Source organism: Panthera tigris, chromosome C2 (genome assembly GCF_018350195.1).
Source record: "Panthera tigris isolate Pti1 chromosome C2, P.tigris_Pti1_mat1.1, whole genome shotgun sequence".
Lineage (NCBI taxonomy): Eukaryota > Metazoa > Chordata > Mammalia > Carnivora > Felidae > Panthera > Panthera tigris.
The window spans coordinates 25375582-25402122 of NC_056668.1; the positions used below are offsets into that span (position 1 = coordinate 25375582).

Here is a 26541-nt window from a genome sequence, read left to right on the forward strand (position 1 = left end):
ACCTTCCTAATCTCCATCCCTCAGTTTTCCTTTTTTATAGTTAAGTCACTTAATCCCTGAAAGTTTGGCTTGACTTCAGTCTCTGCAACCAATGTAGTTCAAAGGAGATTCAGGCCTTGATAACTTTGTTCCTCTAGATCTGAGACTGAACTTCACTCTCCTTGGACGTGGAATCTGAGCCCACATTTCCAGCCCCTGTATCAGAGTTGGCTGTCTCCTCACTCTTTCCATAAAATGGCCACTGCTCAGGCTCCTGCAGAAGTGCCCATTCCTGAGTTTATGTAAGTCATCCTCCTCTAGGCTACTTATCAAGATCTAGATTCCTTTGGGTCTAGTTTCCAGAGAATGAACCCTCACCTGGGTCAAGTAACCACTTCTGGTCCCTGTACATTGTGTCATGCACTTCCTGTCCCACACAGACCTCCCTTCCCCCGCATCTGCCCCACTCTCCACAGGTACTGCATTCCAGTTACTCTCAGTGTAGGTGGGGAGGGCAGAACTCCTTCAAAGAAAGAAAAGAACTCTTCCTAACAAGCCTGAACAATACAATTCTATAATATTAATTGACTTCAGTTTAACTGTGATTTTACTACTAATAAAATATGTCCAAATTATATGTCTTGGAGATTTGCTTGCAAATAAGTAAGATCAACACATCTTTATCTATGAAGTCATCTAACATGAAGGAAAAAAACAAATCAAGCAAAGTTTATAAATAACATGACATTTTTTAAATGGTAAATAAAGGCAGTTAAGTTATGAAGGTAACTTTTTTGTGGAGCATTAGTATTTCATTTAAGAGTTACTACCAGTTAAGGAAACAAGAGTTACTATTTTGAACATGACATGGAATGATATAAACCATCATGTGTACCAGATTGGAATTTAAACTTTCTGCAAGGCACTCAGATGATAATGGAGTTGAGTCTTTGATGAAGGTTCTCCTTGCTTTCCTGGAAGAAAGGAAAAGGGGAGGATCTAAGAACGAATGAATTAAGCACTACATCTAAGTTGGGCATCTGGAGGTACCCAACTTTGGTTTATTTTCTCACTCTGGGAATTTCAAACAAGTGAAAACTCCATAGATCTTCAAACACCTGGAAGACTTTTGCATGAATAGAATCTCCACAATAATACACTATTTGGAAGAAGGAAGACAAACTTTAAAGAAAACTCAGTTATTGGCACTATAGTAATTTTTATTTTAGAGATGAAAATGCCTGCATAATATTTTTAAACCAATTTTTCTTTTTTTATAAATGTTTTTCCATAGATAATAGATCTATCTATAGATAATATAGATCTATCTATAGATCTATATTATCTATAGATCTATTATCTATATATATGTGTGTGTGTGTGTATATATATATATAAACATTTTTTTTAGAGAGAGAGCATGAGCAGGGGAGAGGGGCAGAGGGAGAGAGAGAGAGAATCTTAAGCAGGCTTCACACACAGTGCGGAACCCAACTCTGGACTTGATCCCATCACCCTGGGATCATGATTTGACCTGACACCAAGAGTAGGATGATCAACCGAGCCACCCTAAAATCGGTTTTTCAAGCTGATTTGTTATTTACAGCTCTTCCTTAACAGTTTTCTGGGTTAAGGGGGGATTTATATCACCTCCTTCCTCTACTTCTCTGCTTTTCACAATGACTAATCATCTTTTCATCTCTAGTCTTAGGACGTGAAGAAAGAAATGAGATATTTACTATCGTCTTTTTTCTGTACAAAATATTACAAAATTTCTAACTGTGCTTCACATATATATTGGAAAACCCAGAGGATACAAAGTGTAGTATTAATTTTCCAGGCTTTATTTATCATTACTCAAAATGTCTTATTTAAACAGCCTGTACATCACACTTTGGATCCTTTAAACAATTTATGGGAACCATTTACAGTTTATATCTATTTAATTGTTTTTTTCTGGGGCTTTTTTTACTTAGTGGATTCTTTATGGTCTATTTCAGAACAGATGAAGATAAACTAAAATCCAAAGAGAAAAATGACTTCATTTGCAGTCCTTCCCTGATGGCGGCACTGTTGTTTAAAATACTGACAAACATGGCTAGTTTATTCTAGCAAATATGTTCTTATTTAAATCCAACATCTTTTCCTTTTTCTTTTAATATATATTTATATTTCATATATTAAAATGAAAAAAATTTCACCTCTCACTCAAGGGTATATGGCTAAATAGATATAAAAGAATACTCCGAAGAATCTTGCTGTTAAGATATATCATTTTGGCTGAAGATGCATACTAAAAGTGACCTACTTTTACCATTGTACTTTATTTCCTCTACTCAGAAGACCCTTTGGAAATAAACAAAAGCCCATGACTTAAATTTTTGAAAAAGTATTATAGAGTGCACTTACAAAAATCAAGTCTTGCATACAACTTGGGGTCAAGATTGAAAGGCTTAGCATTAATGCTTATATGTAAGAAACAAGAGTCAGTATAGAGTAGCTGCATATGTTGTAAGCTCACAAAGATTCAAATTTCAGATCCACCACCCACACAAGCTGTGAGAACCAAAGCAAAATTGTGTAACCCATCTAAGCCACCATCTTCTCAACCGAAAAACAGAAACAAAAGGGCACCTACCTCATATGACTTGTGAATATTAAGTGAGGTAATGCATGAATCCTGTATTCAAGGCCTATCTTATTAGACTGGATACACGGGGTGTGTACTGACAGATAGGAAAATCAGAACTTTCTCTCTTTATTTTTTAAGTGGGAGTGGAGCCCCAACCTGGGGTTTGAACTCATAACCATGAGATCAAGACCCGAGCTGAGATCAAGAGTCAAACACTTAACTGACTGAACCACCCAGGTGCTCCAAAATTCAGAACTTTCTTGAGACAAAGTAAAACTATAATTGACACTAATATTTTTAAAGAATTATAAAAACCTACATAAAACTTTTTAAGTTGTCTCTGCATATATGAATTATTTACCTTTTATGCAGCATCTGGAAACAGCAGGTTCCAAAAGCGACCAGTATCAATAAAAGCAGTGGGATCGTTGGTATAACAACATAGATTAGATTGGGAATTATGCCTACAGAAGTAAAACAGTCAGTAAAAAAGATGGCAGAGGCAGAATTCTCACACTAACATTATATAAAATTGCCCAAAAATTCAAGGTAAAATAAAATTATTATAATTAAATTCCAAATAAATTTCTTCCCAAAATATTAAATAACCTAATAAAATAATATATTCAGGTTTAATAAAAATTAAAAACAAAATCATATTTCACTGGTTGCCATGCTTCAATTCAGTGTCTATATTTCTAAAACTACGATTAAATCTACAGTTCAGATAGAGGCTAGTTTTCATAACATATTAATAATCTTATCTATCTCACTTCATTAATTCTCAGCTATTACTTAGAAAAACAAGCACTGATTATTAAAATAATTGTTGATTTATTGGTCATATAATCATCCTAACCAATAAGGTCAGTGCCATGATGATACTTAAGACTTTGGGATTAAATCAAAATACAAAAAAATTAACTGATGATACAGTCATAAGCCAGAGACACAAGACCCCAGAAGCATAAAGACTTGATCTTAATTAAATTCTAAAATGAATCATTTTTTAGTCCTGTTCCATTACACAATATTAAGTATTCTTGGAATAGTAAAAACTGCCACACTTCAGTCCCATACAGACTAAAATGACTTTATTGAACATTTTTTCAATGTCATAAAAGGGAAAATATTCCTAATATAATTATTTACTAATATTTTTAGTTAGGTTTAGATGTTCTGAATGATTTTAAAATCAGGCGCCTGAAAAGTAAAAAACACTAAGGTTTAATGTCATGTTCATACAAGAAAAGCAAATCGAAAAACTATGCATTTAGCTAGCAAATCAAAAGTTGTCATCATTACCAATCTGAATAATTCTGTTCAAAATGGACCAGACTTAGATCAAACTATCCATTTTACTGTACATAACGTCCTTTATTAACTAAAATATATTATTATCTGAGGTCCAGTGATGGGGTATTTTGAGAGTAATTTGCTATGCTTTTACCTACTCTTGAGCCCCTGACATGAAACTGCAAGCATTTTAAGGATTCAGGAAATATTTTCGTTCCTTTTCAAAATACCATCATGATCCCTTATATATAACAGTAAAGAAAAAGAGAAAATATGTCCTACTCTTCCTCACATTTTAGATCACCTGTGGAAAGATTCTGAGACTTTGGCTCTTTGGCTCAATCTTCACAAAGCCACTAGGAAATATCAAGATTTCTGTCCAAAAATCACAGGACCATGCAAAAAGGAGCACCAAACTAATTCTTAGAGCAGTTTCTGACTGGGATTCAAATCCTAATCAGGGAATGTGCAATCTGCACTGGGATTTCATGATTTCTTTTGCAGACTGGTGTGCTCAGGGCAGCTGGGTTGAGAGCTAATTATACGTACTCTGTCCACCCTGTTCACCAGTGATGTCACCTTGATAGCTTGAAATCAGCCACGGTGGGAGTATAATATACCACAGGAATCTGCAAAGGCTACAAATCAGGTTTTTTCTTTTATATCCACTCCCATACTGGTCTCTCCCTAAACATTTACCGGCACACCACTGTCTGCCGGCCGCTGAATGTGCTGATGTACATCATAACGCTTACATGTTGTTGGGGAAATTCCCTGTGAATCCAGGTTTCCATGTGGATTACTTGGTTTATTACTAGATACATCTACCTGAGGTGAAAAATCAAAAGGAAACAAAATAGATTCTTCTATTCAAAAAACTAGCTTAGCATTATCTGTTTTAACCTAGTTCAAAAGTAAATTCCAGAGGCCAAATTTACTGCCCCCATCAATAAGCAATAAGAAAAGTTAGGGCTAACATGAAGCAGAGTTTAAAACTACAGTTTCTGCTCTTGATAGAGGAGTGAAAAACACGTGAATTCATTACCTGCTTCAGTAACAACCACATTTTGATGGGTATCTCCTGGCTGATTTGTAAAATACGTCTTTTCTACAGGAGAAGTTGGAATGATCTCTGTAAATAATAAGTACACACAACATATACAATGATAAAAAAAGAAATACAAATGTAGATGAAAATAAAAGTTTATTATAAAACAATGTAAACATCATAGCTTTTATTTCAGAGTAATAAAGGTACATGAAATTATTCAACTGTAAAGTCATCATTTAATTATCTTTGAATAAAGTATCCACTTGGTGAATCTTTGCAACTGGATCTACTTGGTGAATCCTTGCAACCCAAATCTGCATTTACGAATCAACAGCGCATCTATACTGATGACAGCCTGCTTTGGCAATAATGAAACCAAGCAGGTACAAAGAAAGGCAAAGAGAAGCAGGAATTGGGAGCATAAGAATGTGAGACACTGGGGTTCCTGGGTGGCTCAGTCTGTTAAGCGTCTGATTTCAGCTCAGGTCATGATCTCATGGTTCGTGGGTTCGAGACACGTGTAGGGCTCTACGCTGACAGCTCAGAGCCTGGAGCCTGCTTTGGATTCTGAGTCTCCCTCTCTCTCTTTCCCTACCCCGCTCATGCTCTATCTCTCTTTCTCAAAAGTAAATAAACATTAAAAAAAATAATAAAAGAATGTGAGACGCTAACTGCAATTCAAAAGACAAGCATATCAGTATAATATTTAGATTTCTCCTTGCAGTAATAATCAGATGACTACACGGATTGCACTGGGAATTGATGATTCAAGGAACAACATTCTAAAGCACATTTCTGTCCTAGAAAAACAATGCCATACTTAGATTTGCTTTCGAGTAGTGTCTATTTCTTTTTAAAAAAACAATAATAAATTAAGGCTTGCAGGTTATTTCTTTCCTGGTTTTATGAGACAAGACCTCCTCAGTGGCCATGCAATTAAAAAATGTCAAAATTTCTTACCATGATCTGATACTGCTGTGCCACCTATTTTTCCCCCTAGGGCACTGTTTGTTAAATTAACAGTTCAGTGAAAGTAAACTGAATTAGTAAGAAAAAAACCTGTAAACTTGTCTTTTGCTTCAAAAATATAATTCTTTGTTTATGTTTGTCAAATGATGGAGAAGAAAAAACACATGCAACATTTTAAATTAGTTTATAATGTTAAGTTATTTTTAATACCATATTTGCTACTCTTTATTTGGCCACGTAGTCTCTCTTTATTGGAAGTTTACCATACACCATCCTGTAAGAATATTTATTACCCTTGTGTACATATCTCACCCTAACACTTTAATAGCCTCCTGGAGGTTCCTACACTCATTTTTCTACAGAACTGAGGCACCTTATGCCAGTCGGTGCTCAACTGGTATTTGCTGAATAAATAATACAGATATTATTCTATTTATTAACACAGAACTGGTTATTTAAAAAAATTTTAATATTTTTATTTATTTTTGAGAAATAGAGAGAGAGCATAAGCATGGGAGGGGCAGAGAGAGAGGGAGACACAGAATCTGAAGCAGGCTCCAAGCTCTGAGCTGTCAGCACAGAGCGTAACGCAGGGCTTGAACTTGTGAACCATGAGATCATGACCTGAGCTGAATTTGGATGCCTAACCAACTGAGCCACCCAGGCAACCCAGAACTGGTTATTTTTGAAAATACTCTTAAAAATCTTTAAATTGATGTAATTTCTGATTAACAAAATTTTAAAAACTTAATCCCATGTATACTATATTTAATGTCTAAGAACAAGAGTGCATAATGCAATTTTAATGAATACAAAAATTAGATTCAGCAATATCCCCTTAAAAATGTCTTAGGAAAACACTGACAGTCACAAAGGGTAGATATGTAACTCACAGAACAATAACAAAAAATAGAGAAGAGTGAAAAAATCAAGTAGTGAGTTATTCAGTTTCTTCACTAATTACTAGGTTAATTGTTTATTATTTCAGATATCATTGCTCATATTATTAGATGGCATGCAGGGGCAGAAAGAGGAGATGAAGTTCAAATCACACAGTACTTCAGGTGTAACTGGAGAATAGAGTTCAAAATAAGTGGTCTAATTCACAAATTTTAATAAATCCCACTGCTTACTCCTTTAACTCCTCGCCACCAGAAATTAATCATTCTCCACCTAAAAAGCACTGACCATATAAGCAAGAAATTTCATCAAACCAGCATCCCATAAAAACAAAACACTAAGCTCAAAGAAGGTTAACACATAGAAAATAAACAAAGATGAAAATATTCCAGTTAAAATAAAGAATAAAAATGCTATACACATTGTTATATATTTGTAACTATAAAACTGTACACGTGCATCAAAAACAAAAAATACACAAAGGAATCTTATTCACAAAGCACAGGTTATTTGAAGACTTAGGTGGAATATAGAAGATAAAAAAGAAAATATTTTTTATCTTAAATGCTCTTTCCTGAGTAATATGAACCTAAATTACCTAATATAAAACAAGTAAAGAAGATTCTGAGGTTGATAGTGTCCTGAATAATTTGGCAAGTATGAATGCAAAATAAAAGAAAATAGACAAATGTACAAAGGGTCAAATAGTTTACCTAAAAGCTCAAAGAGGAGAAAAAGATGTTGTATTAAAGAACGCTCTGTAACATACTTTGTTGCATTCAAGTACATAGTGTCACAAATTTAAAACATCAGAGAATTTCAACTTTATATTTTTCCAATAAAAAAAAATAAAGACAAAGAACATAAGTGCATAACAGATTTGGCTTTGCAAAGGCTTCTAGGATGGTAATGATGGATTTAGGGCTTTAAAGAATAAACTCACCAGGGATATAGAAAGCTGGCTAATATACTCAAGAGCAGGATAAATATAAGAGAAGGGTAAATCTAATCCAAATAATCCCTTGGGCTTTAAGGTCTTATGAGAAAAGGAATCATGTAATTTCAAGAGAATAATGGAAATAGCAGTACTTGATGGTAATTGCCTTCCATGAACACATTATGAGGTCAAGTAGACAGCCCCTCAAAAGATTTAAAATGATACTTCCCAACACTGAGGAGGAGAAAAACATCAAAAAAAAAAAAAATCTTAAAGCCTAAGTATCTAGTTTGACTTTATTAGGTCATTAAAAAGAATTACTTTACATAGTTTTTGCTGAGTGTCTACTTTTGGTCAAATTTTAATTTAGTCGATCTGTCCTCTTCACACTAATTCAAATTTACTATTTCAACAGGAAAACACACCAGTGTAGCTCAGGTCAACGCAATCTTCCCACGTGCTTCACGGGCAAGAAGGTGGAGACTTCAAACAAAAGCTATCTAAGGAGGTATGTTCCAAAGAATGACAATCATGGGAGGAACATGGCACAGGTCCCCACTTTTGTTTCCACTGCGGTTCAATGAGCCATAATCAGTCTGACTTTCACTGAGGAGCACATGCCAACAAATGATAAGCTAATGTTCCAGGAGAAAGTTGCTTTGTTCCCTTAAACTCACCAGATAATCACCCAAAGATCTGCTGTCCACGTGTGTAAATCTATAGGTGCTCTGGTGACTTATACCTACTTCACACACATTACACTAACTATTTAAAATATTTAAAAATAGATACATGTTCTTTGTAAAACCTATTTCCAAAACACTCTGACGTTCACAGAAAAATGTTATTTTCTCTTAAAGACATGACTCCAGATGTGTCTAGTTACTCCCTTCTATTTGACTGATTGGACATTTTGCTCTAGAGCATGAAGTATAATTCAGTACACTGAGTGATATGACAAGGTACAAAGTAATTCCACGTTTCATAGCAGAGAAACAAAAGGATCCAAAGGAAGTGAAGCCTAAATACAAATAGTGAAGATAAAAATAGAAGCAAATATGCCCAACATCTGCTGTACCTCCTTACAGGACTTCCTACCTGGTTCATACTTGCAGATGTAATTGTGCTTCATGTTGCACCTGTCATCATTCCACTGGTAAAGGTAGGGCCCCCCCAGGCCTGGATTGGCTGTTGGTTGATGATACATCACAACACACTTTTCACTTCCACAGGAAGGTTCATCAGTATACCAGTTTCTGCAAACAGAGCAGCAGGAACACCTCTAAGTGATTTCAACCATCCTATTCTTTTGGTTTGGTTTTGTTTCAAGTTTTTTTGTATTTAAATTCCAGTTAGTTAACATATAGTATCATACTAGCTTCAGGAGTAGAATTTAGAGATTCATCACTTACATGTAACACCCAGTGCTCATCACAAGTGCCCTTCTGAATATCCATCACCCATTTAGCCCATTCTATTCTGACATCCTCAACCAAGCAATGTCCATAAAGAGGAAGAAGCTGTTACCATAGAGATGAATGAGCCAGTTCAGCTGATTTTTGCACTGAGATACCCGAACCTCTTTACAAAAGCCCAGCACTCTCTCCTACAGTAACACTCAGTACGTCTGCAGATGGACCCCTTGTTGTAGAGTATAAAATTGCTGCTATCGTACATGTAAGGCTCTATTTGGCTCCCAAGATTGAGGAGGAAAAAGGACCTTAGGCATTCTTAAAATCCAACAAAATAAAATCAAGCTCTTCGAGAACTGCTTCCAAGATGCCAGCATGTGTGTAAGTCTCTTCTGTCACCAAATTTGTACCTCTCAGTACATATGTAGATACTTTCTGTAAATAACCTATTTCTTCCTCCATTATTTACAATTTGTTTAAAGAATAAAGTCCAAAGTCAAATCTGGTCTTGTTAACCTAGAAATATTTCTGCCTTCACCTAGAAATACATGTGATTTTCATCACAAAAGGGTTTTGATTCTAAATACAATTTTAATTTTTTTTCAATTTATAGAAATTATTTGAATTTAAAAAAAAAAAGAAAAAACAAAACAAAAAACCCAGAAATGTCCCTCCTCCCTTTCGAGTCCCCCACAGCACATTTAACTCCTCAAGATCCCTACTCACCGGTACTGGGAACTGCTTCCATCAGACCACTGGTAGAGATCTGGGCAGGCACCAGATGTTTGCCCCTCTCCGTTTCGCCAAAGCCCTATCCAGAAATCACCATCAGAAATCCCTGTTCCTGGTTTTGTCAGGTTTTGCAACATACTTTCTATTAACTTCTGTTCTGCTTCATTCTCCAGGCTGAGGAGGGCCCCCCCCTCGCTCTCACAAGCCAGGCGTGCCTCCTGAAAGCTCACGCGGCTGGACAGTTCCTGGAAGTAGGCCATTTTGTAGCAGGGATGCTTGAGGTCAGCAAAGCACACCTTTTGGCCTGGAAAAAAGATAGCATGCATTGATTCTTTGAACTATATTCATAATGCTACTATGAATTAGGATTAAAGAACCAATCAAGGGGCGCCTGGGTGGCTCAGTCGGTTGAGCTTCCAACTTCGGCTCAGGTCATGATCTCACAGTTCATGAGTTTGAGCCCCGCATCAGGCTCTGTGCTGACAGCTCAAAGACTGGAGCCTCCTCCAGATTCTGTGTCTCCCTCTCTCTCTGCCCCACCCCTGGTCACTCTCTGTCTCTCTCTCAAAAATAAATAAATATTAAAAAAAAGAACCGATCAAAACAGGATACACTCTCCCAAGAATGATTCCTCCATGGAATCATTTTATAGAGTTTATTTTTTAATTATTATTATCAATTTATAAAAGCAAAATGATTCCCTGGTAAACTTGTAATATGAACTTTTAGACACAGGACTCCAAAAAAATGTTTGTTAAGAGAACTCATGATTCTTCTGGCTTAGATACAAACCAATTACATAGCAAACAAAACCAGCAAAAGAAATTGCTTTTTCTTTTAGAGCAAAGAGAGCTAAAAAGTCAAAGTTATGAAAGAAAAATAATTCACAAAAGAACTTAATTTTTAAAACAAGTAAAAACCAATGTATAGAAAGTACCATAAAAAAGATACAAGGTGGCAAAATTTAAGGTGTAAACATTTGCTTTTATTGTATATATCTGAAAGCAAATACATTGAAATTGAAAGTTAATAGAGGCCAGAATGAAGGTAACTCTAGTAATAATTAACTTATTAATATCCAGCATTAAAAGTGACAAGAGAGATTTCTAGAGTACTCTTTGAAAAAATTCTCATTATCAATTCTCTGAATATTTTCTGGTTTTATAGGACATGCTATGTGTGAGTGTCAATTGCTCAGCCAATGACTTCTCTTTTTACACAGGCAGCTCAAATGAGTCATAAACTCCAAATAAAATTTCCCAAATTTGAACTTAGAGAATCAAGTACTTAAAACAAACAAACAGAAAAGAAGGGCATTTTAAATATTAAAAAGCCAAATGGCTTAGGGTTGGAATAAACACATCAGGAAATAAAGGAGCTATTAAAAATCTCATCAGATGGGGCACCTGGGTGGCTCAGTTGATTAAGCATCTGACTTTGGCTCAGGTCATGATCTCGCAACTCATTGGTTCAAGCTCCACGTCGGGCTCTGTGCTGACAGCTCAGAACCTGGAACCTGCTTGGGATTCTGTGCCTCCCCATCTCTCTCTTTCTCCCCCACTCACACTCAGTTTCTGTCTCTCAAAAATGAATAAATGTTTAAAAAGTTTAAAAAGATAAAAAATAAAAAAATAAAAATCTCATCAATTGCTAATTATTGTCAATTTCTATAACTTGGATAGAGAGCAGAGTAAGCTGAAATTTGTTGAAACTCATCTTTCAAAGATGGTTAAACAATGAGCTAAAAACAAATTAGGTGATAAATATTTAGCAGACTTGAGAACAAATTATTTTTCAGCTTTAGAGTCTCCATTTATGTATTAAACACACACCAAATAAAAATGACTTCTTCAAATTTATTATAAAAAATGCCCTATTAGACTGGTTGAGATTAATTCCTTTATGAGTGTGAAAGGGGTAACACTGCATTTCTTTTAAACTTTCCCTAAATTAGAATTTCATTAAAATCACATCCAAATTCATTTAAATTTACCTTTCCTTACAGGTAATCTTAACTATTGCTAGTTTTATTGCATATTTCTTTAGGAATAAAGATTGGGGACCACAAAATGTCCAAAATCCATGAATAAATAAATAGAATAATCAGAATTTGGAAAGGAAGTTTAAAATGTAATTTATATTTATACTTGTATTTTAAAGGTTTTTATGAATTACAGCGTTTGATTAAGCCACCTATTCTGATATCTCTAAAGATTTTCACAGTATATACATAAATATGTGTGTGTACATTATACACATATATACATATATTTTTAAGTCATATATGTGTTTGTGTGTGTGTGTGTATACACACACACACACAGAGAACAACAAATGAAGCTTAGAATAATTTTTGAGGCTTCTTAATGGAATATCATCTTTTATAAAACTTCATTGTGTGACATCACTAGTTTACTTCTGCTCTAACAACATCTGTGAAGACTTAAAGACACAGGCAAAAGTTTGATTTAAAAAAATCTCTCAGAATCAAATTTCACACACCTCTACATGTGAATTTCACATTTGTCTACATATTAAGCAGAATGACTTTCTCCTAACTACACTATGGATGATAATAACATCAGGCCATAATAAATCCACATACATATCAGGGATATTAGAGTGTACAGGATTCAGCTAACTACCAGCAAGGGAAGTCCTATCGCTCTGTTGTTTAGATTTGCCCCCTTATTATCACCAGACATGTATGCCAAATGATAGACAATCTCCAGAATGACCAACCTGTTTCATTTTGTTTTTCATTAGCTTCTTTGGGTCACTTCTGATCTCTGCTATCAACTTTAAAAACCGCCACGAATCCCTCTCTGTCTGTTTGTTATTTCTTTATCCCAACCCACTGTCCATAGCCTCCACTCCTTTCTTAGTCTTTTTCTGAGTTCAGTTTAGATTTGGCCTCAGAAAACAGACTATGAAGCACTTAATGTAAAATAAATTCAAATTGTAAATGTAAAATAAAGTCAAATGCTAAGAAACTAAGGCATAGCTTTACTGCTTTCTTAAGATTCATCTTCATGAACATTACTCTTGTTGGGATTGAAGGTTTTTTTTCACTTGATATTTAATTTTGTGGCTGATCAAAAAAATTTGTCGGTAGTGGAGGGAGGGAGTGTTATTGTACTTAAACACTGGCTAAAAACTACAGCATTCAAACATTGGATTCTTAATTATAGTACACCACACTGAGTCAACATTGGTACCACATCCATTCTCCCCCAGAATCAGCAATTAATGACCTATGATGACACTCAAGTCAGGAGGGAGCAGAAATCCAGAGGCCATTAACCTCACAACGGTGTTTGAGTGATAGGCATTCAGTATCATGACACAAGCTGAGAACAGCCATCTAATAAAATAGCAGTTGGAACAACGCAAGCACAACACCCAGTAGTCCTCTCTGTCTCATTAACTGTGATCTGGACCCAGAAGCAACACACTGAATAATATGAACAAATTAACAGACTTCCCCAACTAACTGTTAATGAAAATGAAAATGCTAGTATGATTGACCATAGGAAAATGGAATTAAAGAGACTTCAAGAGGACAAATCAGTCTCAGATAAATAATCCTTGAGAGATGATCATGGAAGTCCCAGTGGCTGATTCTAATACAATTATTTATTTTAATTTCTCCTAATTTATTATTAGATTTTGTGATGACTTCATTGTTTAAAATGGTTGTTCCTGATGATATTCTAAAACTGTCATTAAGCCCAGTGAGTGTTGTGCCTGCATTTCTAACACAAGCTATTTCCATTTTCATCTCCTACATCCTTTACATATTTCTAAGTCTCAAAATATATCGTAACTGCATTCCCTTGAGTTTTCAACTTGCTCAATTTTTCACTCCAAGAACTCTCAGACTTGGATTTGACTCCAGCATTTCTGAAATATTAAGCTTGTCCAACAAGATTGTTTTGCAAGATGTCAAAAAGAAGCCGACTTAAAAAAAAAAATCACCAGAAATTTGAAAGAGCAAACATTATTTATGTAACAAGGTTAGCACAAATTCAGAGGGTGCCTACGTGGGATTGATATGCTAAAAGTCTCTGTTCATGATCTTTAATGTATTAAAATATAAGTGCAACACAGATTTATTTATGGTGAGGGCACAGAAATGATGATAAGAATCAACTCATTTATAAAATATGATAGCACTTCGAGGGGCATGTGGGTGCCTCACTCAGTTAAGCATCCAACTCTTGATTTCAGCTCCAGGTAGTGATCTCATGGTTCGTGGGGTCAAGCCCCACATCGGGTTCTATGCTGTCAGCATGGAGCCTGCTTGGGATTCTCTCCCTCTCTCTCTCTTTCTGCCCCTCCTCTGCTCATGTGCACACACTCTCTCTCTCTAAAAATTAATTAATTAATTAATTTAAAAAGATAGCAATTTGAATAAAATGCTTAAGAGAACTTTAGTGCAATGTGGAAATTTGTAACACCACTACGTGAGTCCACAGAGAAATAATGCTGATATAAGAAAAACCTAAGATAGGGATTATATTTAAACTAATTACTAATACTGCACAGGCCCTAAGTGGTAGCTGGCATGGCATTGTTTGTGACAGGTATTCTCTCTTTAGTTGTGGAGGATGGAGTTGTCCAGGGTCGTAGGTGAGGAGGTAGAGACTGTGGTGGCTGCACAACAGAGGGACCCTCCGGGGATCAGAACAGGGGCCAGGTACTTGCACAGGCAGATATTCACTCCAAAGTATCCACCGAATATCAGCTGTGTCCTCAGACATTGAACGGAAAAGTCACTAGCAGTTCAGATCTACCAAGTCTGTTTTCACAAAAGGATACACACACATTGTCCAGTTTTACTACCGTTTGTATATCATCAGTAAAGCTGACAGTGTGAATTTCTTTACATCCAATTCTATTTCACTACTGACTACAGCTTCCGTGTGCAGATTTGGTCCAAGCTGTAGCAAAACCAGCGAAAGCAGCTATTGAATGCTCACCACCATTTCAGATGGTCACATTTGGCTGTCATGGCAGTGGAACTCCAACAGCTGGGAAACAAATGTTGCCCTAATTCCCAGAAAAGTTCCATTAATACAAATCTTCTGGAAGCAACTTTTCCCACTTCTGTAAAGGCTCATCTTCCTACAGAACCATTGAGATGACCTCTCTTCTCATTCTGTGAGATCACATGGAGAATCCTTTTCTCTGATCTTTAAATGTTACATTCAAATAAAATCTGTCATTGACTGTTTTGAACAATAAGAATTCTACAAGCTTCCACCCACAACATTGACTTCCATCTACTTTTCTACTACCCATAAAATATTTAGATGAATATTCAAATAACCATATCACAGTGTTATTACACAAAGCAACATTGATACTAACAATAATTTATTAAATGTCACCTAGCATCTCCAAGGACAAACATTCTTTGATTGTTGTTTTATATACAAGCATGACAAAAGACTTTCCACCTAGGATTCTGCACCTGTTAATTTTATACATACATGCATACAGAACTACATATATCCACATGCACTTTCGTTTAGAGATAATTCTCAGGACTGCCTACTAGAGTAAACATTCCTATCACGGTCACAGCTAAGATTCTGCTATTCTATTATTCCCATGAATAGATAGTTTTGTCTTCTGTCATAGTCATGAAATTCCTTTAGAGCTAAATATTGGCAGTAAATGCTTTTGACCTTGATGTAAAATTGGAGCCAAATTCATAAAGTTATGGCAGTTTACTTTTTTCTTTCTGAATAGAAAGGATCTATGATTTAGCTTTATTTTGCTTATGTTTATTAACTTTCTGACAGTTGAGTCCTCTGTTAGTAAAGTAATAACATTTTCTTATACCTCACACTATCATCATATATTACCAATATTGAGTATTAAGTTTATATCATAATTTTTAATAAAAATATAGAAGATATTGTATGAATTCCTATGGCTCAATCATGATCTACTTTTTGTTACAAAAAGAAAAAAAATTGTACAAAAGAGAATCTACATGATAAATCTTTCCCAAAGCAGACTGACTGAACTTTGGACATGTTACCAGAATCCCACAAAATAATTTGTTTTTCCTAATTCTTTCTTACCCCTCCTCAAAATCAAACTGATAAATGGGTAGATCCCACATTATACAGAGTGACATGACCTCTGATAACAATACCAACATTTCTGAACTAAAAAAAATTTTTGAAGCATTCCGTGTTCAATATTACACCTACTTCTTAAGAGCTATTCTTTATTTAAAAAAAAAAAAAAGTTTTGTTATAATAAACTCTCATTTTTGTAACAGATTTTATAGTGCAATTAAAAACATAATGTGCGGGGCGCCTGGGTGGCTCAGTCGGTTAAGCGTCCGACTTCAGCTCAGGTCATGATCTCGCGGTCTGTGGGTTCGAGCCCCGCGTCGGGCTCTGTGCTGACTGCTCAGAGCCTGGAGCCTGTTTCGGATTCTGTGTCTCCCTCTCTCTCTGACCCTCTCCCATTCATGCTCTGTCTCTCTCTGTCTCAAAAATAAATAAACGTTAAAAAAATTAAAAAAAAAACATAATGTGCTATTATGAGTGTGCTGGAATCTATTTTCTTACATTAATAAACAAACTCAAAACTGGAACCCTGGGTCATTTCGTGAATGGTGGTGCCAGCTTTGCAAGGCCCTACCTCTCCCACTGGGAAATACGACAAGCTTTGAGAAGGTAATGGGACTCCTTGCTCAAACTCACACTTATCCAACTGGGCCACCCAGGCACCCCTACTATGCATATTTAAAATTGAGGTCTAAATAGCAAATGGTAAACCAAGTAACTTTGTGACCTAAAAGTTCAAGCATTCAATCAGAAAGAACTGGTTTTGAATCCCAGAGCTATACTTGAATTGTAGGTACACTGGGAACATTACTTAAATGTTCCTGGCCTCAGTTTTCTTACCTAAAGGGAGCGTGGTTAGGAGTTCTAAAGAAATACAGATAAATAATAATAGCCAGACATTTATCAGTAGTTTAGCATGGATGTTCTCACTGCTAGCGCAATCCACACCTTTGGGTAAATTAGGAAAAGCTGTTCTTTCCTGGTGATACAGGCTGTTGAGCTAGAAAAAGTAGTGTTTTCCTCTAGGTGGCCTCAGCTCCAGGCGCAGAACTTGCATACTGAGCTCCCTCTCAGCTTCTTGGGACACACCTCTGTGCATGACACAATCTGCACAAATCTTTTCAAACCCCTTGACCCTCCAACAATCCTGTGCTGTTGGTCTCATCACGTAGATCTCATCCTATTTTAAAAATGAGGCAAGGGGGCATAGAAAAGTTAGATAATTTGCCGGATTCACACAGCTCATAAATCGGGGTTGTGAATCAGGCAGTCTAGCCCCTCAGTCCATGCCTTCACCCAGATGTCTATGCTGCCTCCATATGTGTCTCAAATGTAGTATTTTTTCTAAAGTGAAATATTTAATGAATAAATAAAGGGACTGATGAATACACATTATTTGGGTTTTCCTTGTTATAATTATTAGTGTTGATCTGTTATTGATTAGCACTGCTACTATATGCAAGGGTTTGTGCCTTGAGAGTTTGTTTTTCTGAGCAGCTTGTGAATTTTCTATTACTCTACAATTAGACATGGGATTAATATTGGGACATCTATCTCATATTTTCAAACCACATGCAGCCTTAATTATTTTATCTAGTTCTTTCATTTTTCCAAATAAAGCAAAGCCCAAATGAATTTTTCCCAGTTACAAAAAGTGTAACTTCAGTCAAGTTGTCAGGCATGTTATATTACCAGTAATATGTTACCACAGTGAAAGAAACAATCCCGCCTGAAAGTTGTGTACAGCCATCCACCTGTGTGCCAAGTGCCTAGCACAGAAAGCTGTTATAAAATCTAGTGAGAACATCAGCTGGGTTTCCACCCTGGACCCCTTTATATAATACTACCTCTTTTTTAACATTAATGTAATAGATATTACCTTCCTCAGGAAGAAGAGTTATAAAAACAAAACTATAAAATAATGAAAAATAGCAGTTAAGGAGTAATGGCTACGATAGATGTGTAATTTATTAGATGACTAGTAATAAGATTAATGTGTTCCTTTCTTGCCCAAGAGATACTTAAAGTAATTGCATCTTTGAAAACTGCTCTGTCATCACTTTATGCTTTTGATGATGTCATGCAATAGTACCACAGGCTGAGATATGCTCAGCAGATTTTTTTTGTATCTCCTTTGCTATCATAATAATCTATGGACTACTGGTCACCACCCACGCACTTGCATAATTCTGTGGCATCTTCACAATAAAAGAAATATGTCTAAATCACCCAGACTCCAATGTAAAATGCATGCCAATTTTAATGAGTTCAAATTAATACATATTACATTTTTCTGCAGAAATTTGGAGGCACCATGAAATACACTTAGTGCCATTTTGCTGCATCAACAAATGGGGGATCACCGCTATGTGTACTAAAAAGAAAAAGCAAGAATTAAAAAAATTCATTACTTTAAAACACTTAAAATGTTTAAAAGTATCCACATGCTCTTCAGACATATCTTCCCATCTTAGAAACCTGAGTTTTGAACACTTCTTTTTCATATGTATCCATGTCCCCATAAGTAAAATCCTCTTATCTTTGTCCTAAAGATGTCATTATCTACCAGTAAAGTCACAGAATTAAATGATTGTACTTCCTACAAATATTCTCTACACATCTGTGTTCAGCAACAAATCAGTACAAATCTCAGATCCTAAAAGTAGTTCACAACTTTGACTCATAAATTCATTAAGTCTTGCATTAAATACTCTTTAATTCATGAAATCACTCTCGTGGTTATCTATTTTTATTACATATTTGTGCATCAGAATAAGCATGACCACTAACCTATAAAAACACTTAACTATTACTGCTTGATGCTATTAACCCTTATGGGACAGATTATGATGATGAAGTTTGAAATGTAATTTCTTATTAAAATATTTTAACTTCATTTATAAATAATGCTTTCTATTTTTAAAACAGTGATGTATTTAAAAGTATTGGAGAGTATCCTATTGAATATTTTAAAGTGCTAAAACGAAGAAAATTTTTATAGAGGGTTACTTTGCAAGTTCCTGCCTTTTTTCTGGTGTTTAATTAGTAGTATTTAATTACTAATAGCTGTACTGATATTTAGCAAATAGAATATAAGTATTTTCCTAATAATGGCCCCTGAAAGCTTCTTGCATTGGGCAGACACTCGATTAGAATTTTGGTAAATAGCCCCCAGTGGCAGGAAAAAGTTGATGCATACCTCAAAACTTAACACTGATCAGGCAGACAGTAGACCTACAACTTTCAACATGTCATTTTTTAGACTGTCTGCACTCATGCTATTATGGCGAAAATATATTTTTAAAAATTTGTCTTCAAAGGATAAAGTCACAAGTTTATAATGATCGAATTTTAATGTGATTTTTAGGGCCAAAGGCAATTAAAATAGTCATAAGAAAAACATAACTAAATAATTGTTTTGATATCAAGTAAACATCATCATTTATGTTAAATCAAATAAATCATGTTCAGTTAATTAGAAATTTTCCAGATGTCACCTACAATATGCTTATAAATATTTAATAGGAAAACACAGCAAAAGGTTTGCAACAATTTATGCAATAATACAACACAAAATAAACTTCTCATTAATAATCTTTTAAGTTCTGTTTTTACTTTATATATTTCTTTTCCGCAAAGTTTATGGCATATAAACAAGAATATGCCAAATGGATACTACTTAAGTCAATGGAGTGTTTCTATGTGTTTAAAAAACACCATATGCTAAAAGCCTGGTCTGTGCTGTTCATTTATTTGTAAGAGTAATTCTCATAAACACAAAGTCAGCCAAATATGTAACTGACACACTCAGGTCTATATAATACACTTTTTCTTCAAAGCCAAATTAAGGGGGAAAGGATCTAATATTATGGCTCCTGTGACATCCTTACCTGATACTGTAAAGTTTTCATTTTATAAATATAAAGACTCTGATTTTCTCCTCCCCCACCCCCTATATAAGCAGCATGTATGTCCAAATGATAGTTCACAGTGTATCAGTGTATTTAATTCCAGTGTCTCCAGAGGGCCAAAAGTTAGTGGAAAATGATTGATAACTAGACATTTAAGAATTATATTCTTAAGATGCAGAACATCACATATTGCTGAGGGGAAGATCAGCAACAATTAAGCTTAATATGTCAGTTTCTAAAGGTCTGGCTTCACTACTGATTAAGTACATGTCATTTGTCATCTATCTCTACCTCTAGTGACACCTGTTATACAGATGCACAGAATGTGAAAGGGAATTTGTGCTTTTTACATTAAAAAAAAAAAATAACTTCCACACTTAAAACACATGCTCACCTACATTCAACAAATATTTACAGAAACACTTTATTTTTTTTTCTGGTTTCTCTTTCTCTTTTTTTTTTCAGTATATGAAATTTATTGTCAAATTGGTTTCCATACAACACCCAGTGCTCATCCCAAAAGATGCCCTCTTCAATACCCATCACCCACCCTCCCCTCCCTCCCACCGCCCATCAACCCTCAGTTTGTTCTCAGTTTTTAAGAGTTTCTTATGCTTTGGCTCTCTCCCACTCTAACCTCTTTTTTTGTTTTTTCCTTCCCCTCTCCCATGGGTTTCTGTTAAGTTTCTCTGGATCCACATAAGAGTGAAAACATATGGTATCTGTCTTTCTCTGTATGGCTTATTTCACTTAGCATCACACTCTCCAGTTCCATCCACGTTGCTACAAAGGGCCATATTTCGTTCTTTCTCATTGCCACGTAGTACTCCATTGTGTATATAAACCTCAATTTCTTTATCCATTCATCAGTTGATGGACATTTAGGCTCTTTCCATAATTTGGCTATTGTTGAGAGTGCTGCTATAAACATTGGGGTACAAGTGCCCCTATGCATCAGCACTCCTGTATCCCTTGGGTAAATTCCTAGCAGTGCTATTGCTGGGTCATAGGGTAGATCTATTTTTAATTTTTTGAGAAACCTCGACACTGTTTTCCAGAGTGGCTGCACCAATTTGCATTCCCACCAACAGTGCAAGAGGGTTCCCGTTTTTACAGAAACACTTTAATCAACATCTCAAGAAATTTCAATAAGGATGGTTATGCTCAAGTTTCCTGTAAGGCCCAACTCATTCACCCTAAGCTTTTGAAACTCTTCGTGTTTTCTTTAAGAGTCCTTGCCCAAAAGTAAGGAAGGGTGAATACGATATAAATTACTCAACAACAGAACAGAAGTCGAAGAAAAATTAAAATCAGAGCGAATGCTGGGAAGCTTGCCAATTCTGACCCATTTCCCTGACACTGACTCAATCCACCTAAATGGGCACCTACCGTGTGCATGGACCTGCGGTCATTACCATGTACACCTCTGCCCAACTCGAGCTGACTTCATTTTCTGAGAAGTCCCTAAGTTGGAATAAGGCGTGCAAAGGAAAGGAGTCTACAATGATCGGTCAGTCCCCCGTTCTTCGTCAGCGCTCCCTGAGAACAAAGGCTGTGCGCCCGGGAGTCTGTGAGCGCCCCACAGCTAGCAGGTCTGGGCTGGGAAATCATCCGAGTGAACACCGTGCGGAGACTGAAGTCGAGCCAGACCAACAGGGGGTGACATTTCTGCAGTGGTTCTTACGGCTTTGGGTTTCCTCTGCCTGCTCCATGGTACCCCACCCCTTTTTGCAGGTGCCAAGCCCTGCCCGGTGGCCAACTCCCTTACAAAGAAGGTGGAAATTACTCCTGGAAAACGCTGTAGTGCTCATGATGAAGCAGAGCTCGCTTCACAGCTACGGAACCAGGCACTTCCAAAAAATTGAAACTTTTCTCTGTGCGTGTTTTGTGGGGGAGGGGAAGAAAGCTGAATACGATCTTTTCCCCCCACCCCCACGCCCCCTGCTCATCTCGGCCCCGTACCCTGCACAGGTTTCCAACCTCCAGGAGAGCCTTCACCCCAGGACGGGCGGTCCCGCACCACCCTCGTCCGCGCGCCCCGCGGTCCCCTCTCCCGGCTCATCCGCCCAACGGGCGGCCCCCTGACTCACCGCTGACCACCCGGCGGCAGAAAACTCCGTGGCCGCAGAGCAGCGCGGCGCCCAGCAGCAGCGAGACCACGCGGCTCATCGCGGCGCGGCGACAGCAGCAGGTGTTGCGCGGAGCGAAGACGGCCTCTGCCCGCCGCGCAGCGGTAGCTCTAACCTCTGAGCCTCCCTGCCTCCCCTCCGGGCCCTACTCCCACCGCCGGAGCCCAGCTGGCCGGCCGCCTGCACTCATTGCCTTCGGCGGGGCCTGCAGCCTAGCGCGCTCGTGCCGCGCGCGGGTGTGATGGGCTAGAGCGGACCACACGGCGGGTACGCGTTGAAGGAGAGGAAGTAGAAGTTAGAGGGTCCCGCGCCTGCCCCAGAGGTGAAGCGGAAGCCCCGGGCTGGACCCCCGGGCTGGACCCCACTCGCGCCCTGTGCCCCTCTCCCCGGCCTCTGGCTAGCGTAGGAATGAGCCCGTGTGCCTAGTCCCGGCTCTCAAGGCGGCAGCGGCGGCAGCAGCAGCGGCGGCGGCGGCGGCGCTGTGCTGCAGGCGCGGTCTTATATACCCACATCCCAGGGTTCCAGCCCCTCTCGCTAGCAATGATTTTTAACTACTTCGTCTCTCCCGCTCTGCGGAGCATCCCAGCCCCTCCCCTAAAAACTAGAGCCACTTTGAAAAAGAGTGCAGTCAGCAGCCCCACCTCCTCCCCTCCGCTTCCCCGGGTGCCCTCTTCCCATTCGCTAACAGACCCGATACTCGTTTGTGTGAAATGTGACAGCTTTGCTATTAAACTCTGGCAAAAGTTGGATCCATTTGGTTTTCTCAAAGATTAATGTCCACGGGGATGCCAAGTTGTGGGGCCTTTCTCTTTTTGTGCTAAATTGCTTGATCATATGTATTGCTAGATTCAGGGCACTAGCCACTATTCAAGATGGATTGGCGAAGCGGGAGCCAAAACCTGCTCGGTGAATTATATAACGTGGCAGGTTTTTCCCCACCTAGGTTCTGCAAATAGATTACTTCCAAGCAGGTTGTTTAACTAAATTGCCACAGGAGCAAATTGAAGAGAAGAATATTTAAAGCACGGTTTTCCCAAATGATTTCCATCTCAGTATTTGCAGCTCCAGAGAAAACCATTAACGCAAATATTCTGAATACTTGGGAATTTCTTGGATGTAAATGTATGTATTTCTTTGCACTCATCTCTCCCTGACCTGTGGTTTCTATTAAAAGTAAAGCATTCTAAAACCCACAAAGACATTTTTTTTCCCTTACCTGACTTGTCTTCATTGTTTCAGTCCCGCCAAGGATGCTAGATTTTAACCTGCAGTATTGGAAAGAAGTTCCCAAGCGTTTCATCTATATCGAGGGGCATCTGGGTGGCTCAGTTGGTTAAGCACTGGACTCTTGATTTCTGCTCGGGTCATGATCTGGGCAGTTTGTGAGTTCATGCCCACCATTGGGGCTCCGCGCTGACAGTGTGGAGCTTGCTTGGGATTCTGTCTCCCTCTCTCTCTGCCCCTCCCCCACTTGCAGTCTCTGTCTCTCTCTCTTTCTCAATAATAACAAACTTTTTTTAAAAAAAGGTGTTTCATCTATATCTAGTCCCTGATAGGAACCCTGAGGATACTCTTATAATGAGCTTCGGTAGAATTGGTATTTTCTCATTATGATGCTTTAAATGCACCAAGATTTGGGGCGCCTGGGTGGCTTGATCGGTTAAGCGTCCGATTCGGCTCAGGTCATGATCTCACTGTCCGTGAGTTCAAGCCCGGCGTCGGGTTCTGTGCTGACAGCTCAGAGCCTGGAGCCTGTTTCAGATTCTGTGTCTCCCTCTCTCTCTGCCCCTTCCCTGTTCATGCTCTGTCTCTCTCTGTCTCAAAAATAAATAAACATTAAAAAAAATTTAAAAAAAATTAATGCACCAAGATTTGTGAAATAAAATCCTTTGGTTTTAATGGGTGGTGCATTTTCCAATAACACCTCCCTGTCTTTGGTTTTCATAAGCCACAAGTACACTCTGAATATTTATTGAATGGCTTTCTTGGGAAAAAGAAGGTAAATCTTGCTACAGTAAGAACAAGTCTTGCAGAATAAAAATTTCACTTATAAAGACCTTAAGGATTATTAAATCCACCCTACTCAAGAAAGTGTAATTTCACAATAATCATAATAATGTCTATCACTTTATTTTTCCTTGTATCACTATTAAATTACTAATTTGTCACAGGGCCATGGGCAATTAGTAAATCTTACAGAGAGTATGGATATTGTTTCACTACTAGCTGGATGTCCAAAAGAAGCAGGAACTGCTGGGATTTTGAATGGAAATGGAAAATATAAATCCTCAAAGGCATGGAGATGTATATAGCTCAGCCCTGTAAATCCTGTCATAGTGTCACTGGGTGTGGCTGTGGTCAGAAAGCTGCTCCAGGGACTCAGAGTCCAGTGTGGAGAAAGAAATGTAATAATGACTGGAGTGGAAGTCTGAATGCAGTGTCATGGTTAGCATAGAGGAATGAGGAATTAGGTATTTTCGTAGGCGTTCTCTAGCATTTGTCCAGGTTGAGCATGATAACCCTCAATGGCTGATTGATTACCTGAGTGCCCCACATGCCTACGGAATTAGGATTCTTGACAGGGGCTCGTTTCTCCTGTGCCATCCTATTCCCAGATATTCACATGGCCCAGGGCTGTCGTGGAAAGTTCTCTATTTGGGAAGGAATACCAGTGGATTTCCTACATATCCATACACCCCAATGTCCTAAATGGCTCAGATGCCAAAAAAGTTAGCCAGTCCATGAAGCTACTATTGGCAAGAGGGAGCTCTGTTGTTTTAGTACTCCAGAAAATCCAAATTGCAGTAAAAACTGTATCCTCAATATGGTTGCACAGACTTCTAAAATATAGTTTGTTATCTTTAGGCTACGATTATATCGGTTCAGAGTGGCTGCACCCATTAACTAAGGCTACTCAGAAGTTATCCTAGGAGCTGTCTGACTTATCAAGACAACAAATCATTAAAAGGTCTTTTTAGATGTAATGCTTTTAAAGGGATTGGTTAATAATACCAGCTTTTTTCTTTGTTTCTCCATCACCAGAAAACATCTGGATGAATCATCATTAAAATAAATTCAGAGAGCACATTTTGGATAGTCATAAATATGGAATTTTAGTGGCACCTGATATTCTCTTCGGAGAGTATGGGAGGGGGGGAAACTCTCTGAAATAATTTTTTTTATATAGCAAAGTGGGAGATATAAATTTAAAATTTTCAACAAAATTCCATTTTAAAAAACCTGGGGTTTAGGGGATAGCAACAGATATTAATTTTTTAAAGAAATGGCTGTTTTTCCCTGTGAGTATGCATAAGTTATCATAAAAGACAAAGGACTTTCTTATAGCAAACACATTTCAGTTCCAGAAATTTAAGAACTGCTTTCTGATCAATCAGGAGATAAGAGTTCCCTTAAGGGCAACCAAGAGAAACTAGGGTTATGTGAGGAATTTTTGCACATGTGTAGAGTTCAGCCTCCAGATTTCCTGAAACCAAGGTGTGATAACACCACATCAGTGACAATCCTGAGAGGTTTCAAGTTAAGATTCTCTGACCACTTAAAAAAAAAAAAATCAAACAAGAACTTCAAACTGTTTAAGCTAAAAAGTTCAACGTTGACTCAACAACTTAAAATGTGTCTTTTCAAGCCCCAAAATAGACAGGTAATCTCAATAAGAATGGTCCCAAAGAAATCTCAGGCATTATTCAACCACTGAGTCTCCAGAGGCTCTAAAACATCAATTAAGCAACATCCAAAGTTTTGAAAAGTGACATCAGGCCTCTTAATAGTGTGCTGTGGAATCTGTCTGTCCCAAATATACAACTTACTCCTTCACTGTCCCTATTTCCTTTCAGATGTTTGCAACTCCCGGTGAGCATCTGTTTCTTATGTCCATTAATAAGCCTCAAGGACAGACAGTCTGAATTCCAGGCACCAATTTGCATTCAGTGGCTTCTCACTTGAGCAGCTCTGTACAGTGGTTTTAGCCACAGCCACAGCAGGGTTCATTCATATTTGTTCTACAGCAAAAAGTGACCAATATGGTTGTCTTAGTTCAGACTCCTATAATAAAGAATTATAGACGGAGTGACTTACAAACAACAGCACTTTATTTCTTACGGTCATTGAGGCTGGAAATCAGAGATCAGGGTACCAGCATGGTAGGGTTCCATTGAGGACCCTCTTCTGGGTTACAAACTGCCAACTTGCGGTTAGATATTTATATGATGAAAAGGGAACTAAAGAGCTCTCTGTGGGCACAGTCCCACGCAAGAGGTCTCCACTCTCATGATCTAATTGTCTCCCAAAGGCCCCACCTCCTAATATCATCACACTGGGGGGTTAGATTTCAACATATGAATTTGGGGGGAGCATATAAACATTCAGTCCAGAGCACTGGCCTACAAAAGAGATTTATTAGAATGCTTAAACTTATTATAACTAATATATCTGAAATGGTATTGAAATCCAATATTAACTAATTTATTCATTCTATTACACT

At 37.6% G+C, this 26541-nt stretch overlaps 1 protein-coding gene across 3 annotated transcripts in view; it reads right to left on the minus strand.

The window, feature by feature from the left end:
* Positions 1-26541, minus strand: part of CHODL (chondrolectin) — a 32011-nt gene that overhangs the window by 1841 nt on the left and 3629 nt on the right. Inside the window, exons 1-6 of one of the 3 annotated variants that reach the window (XM_042999237.1) lie at positions 22002-22561; positions 9903-10212; positions 8863-9020; positions 4953-5039; positions 2973-3075; positions 875-953 (exon numbers count right to left, since the gene is read on the minus strand). In XM_042999237.1, the coding sequence (XP_042855171.1) occupies positions 875-953; positions 2973-3075; positions 4953-5039; positions 8863-9020; positions 9903-10212; positions 22002-22080 (816 nt within the window). In that variant the 5' untranslated portion in view covers positions 22081-22561. Of the gene's footprint in view, positions 1-874; positions 954-2972; positions 3076-4952; positions 5040-8862; positions 9021-9902; positions 10213-22001; positions 22562-26541 lie in introns of those variants that run through there. The other 2 variants (XM_042999236.1, XM_042999238.1) reach the window with 2 other exon arrangements.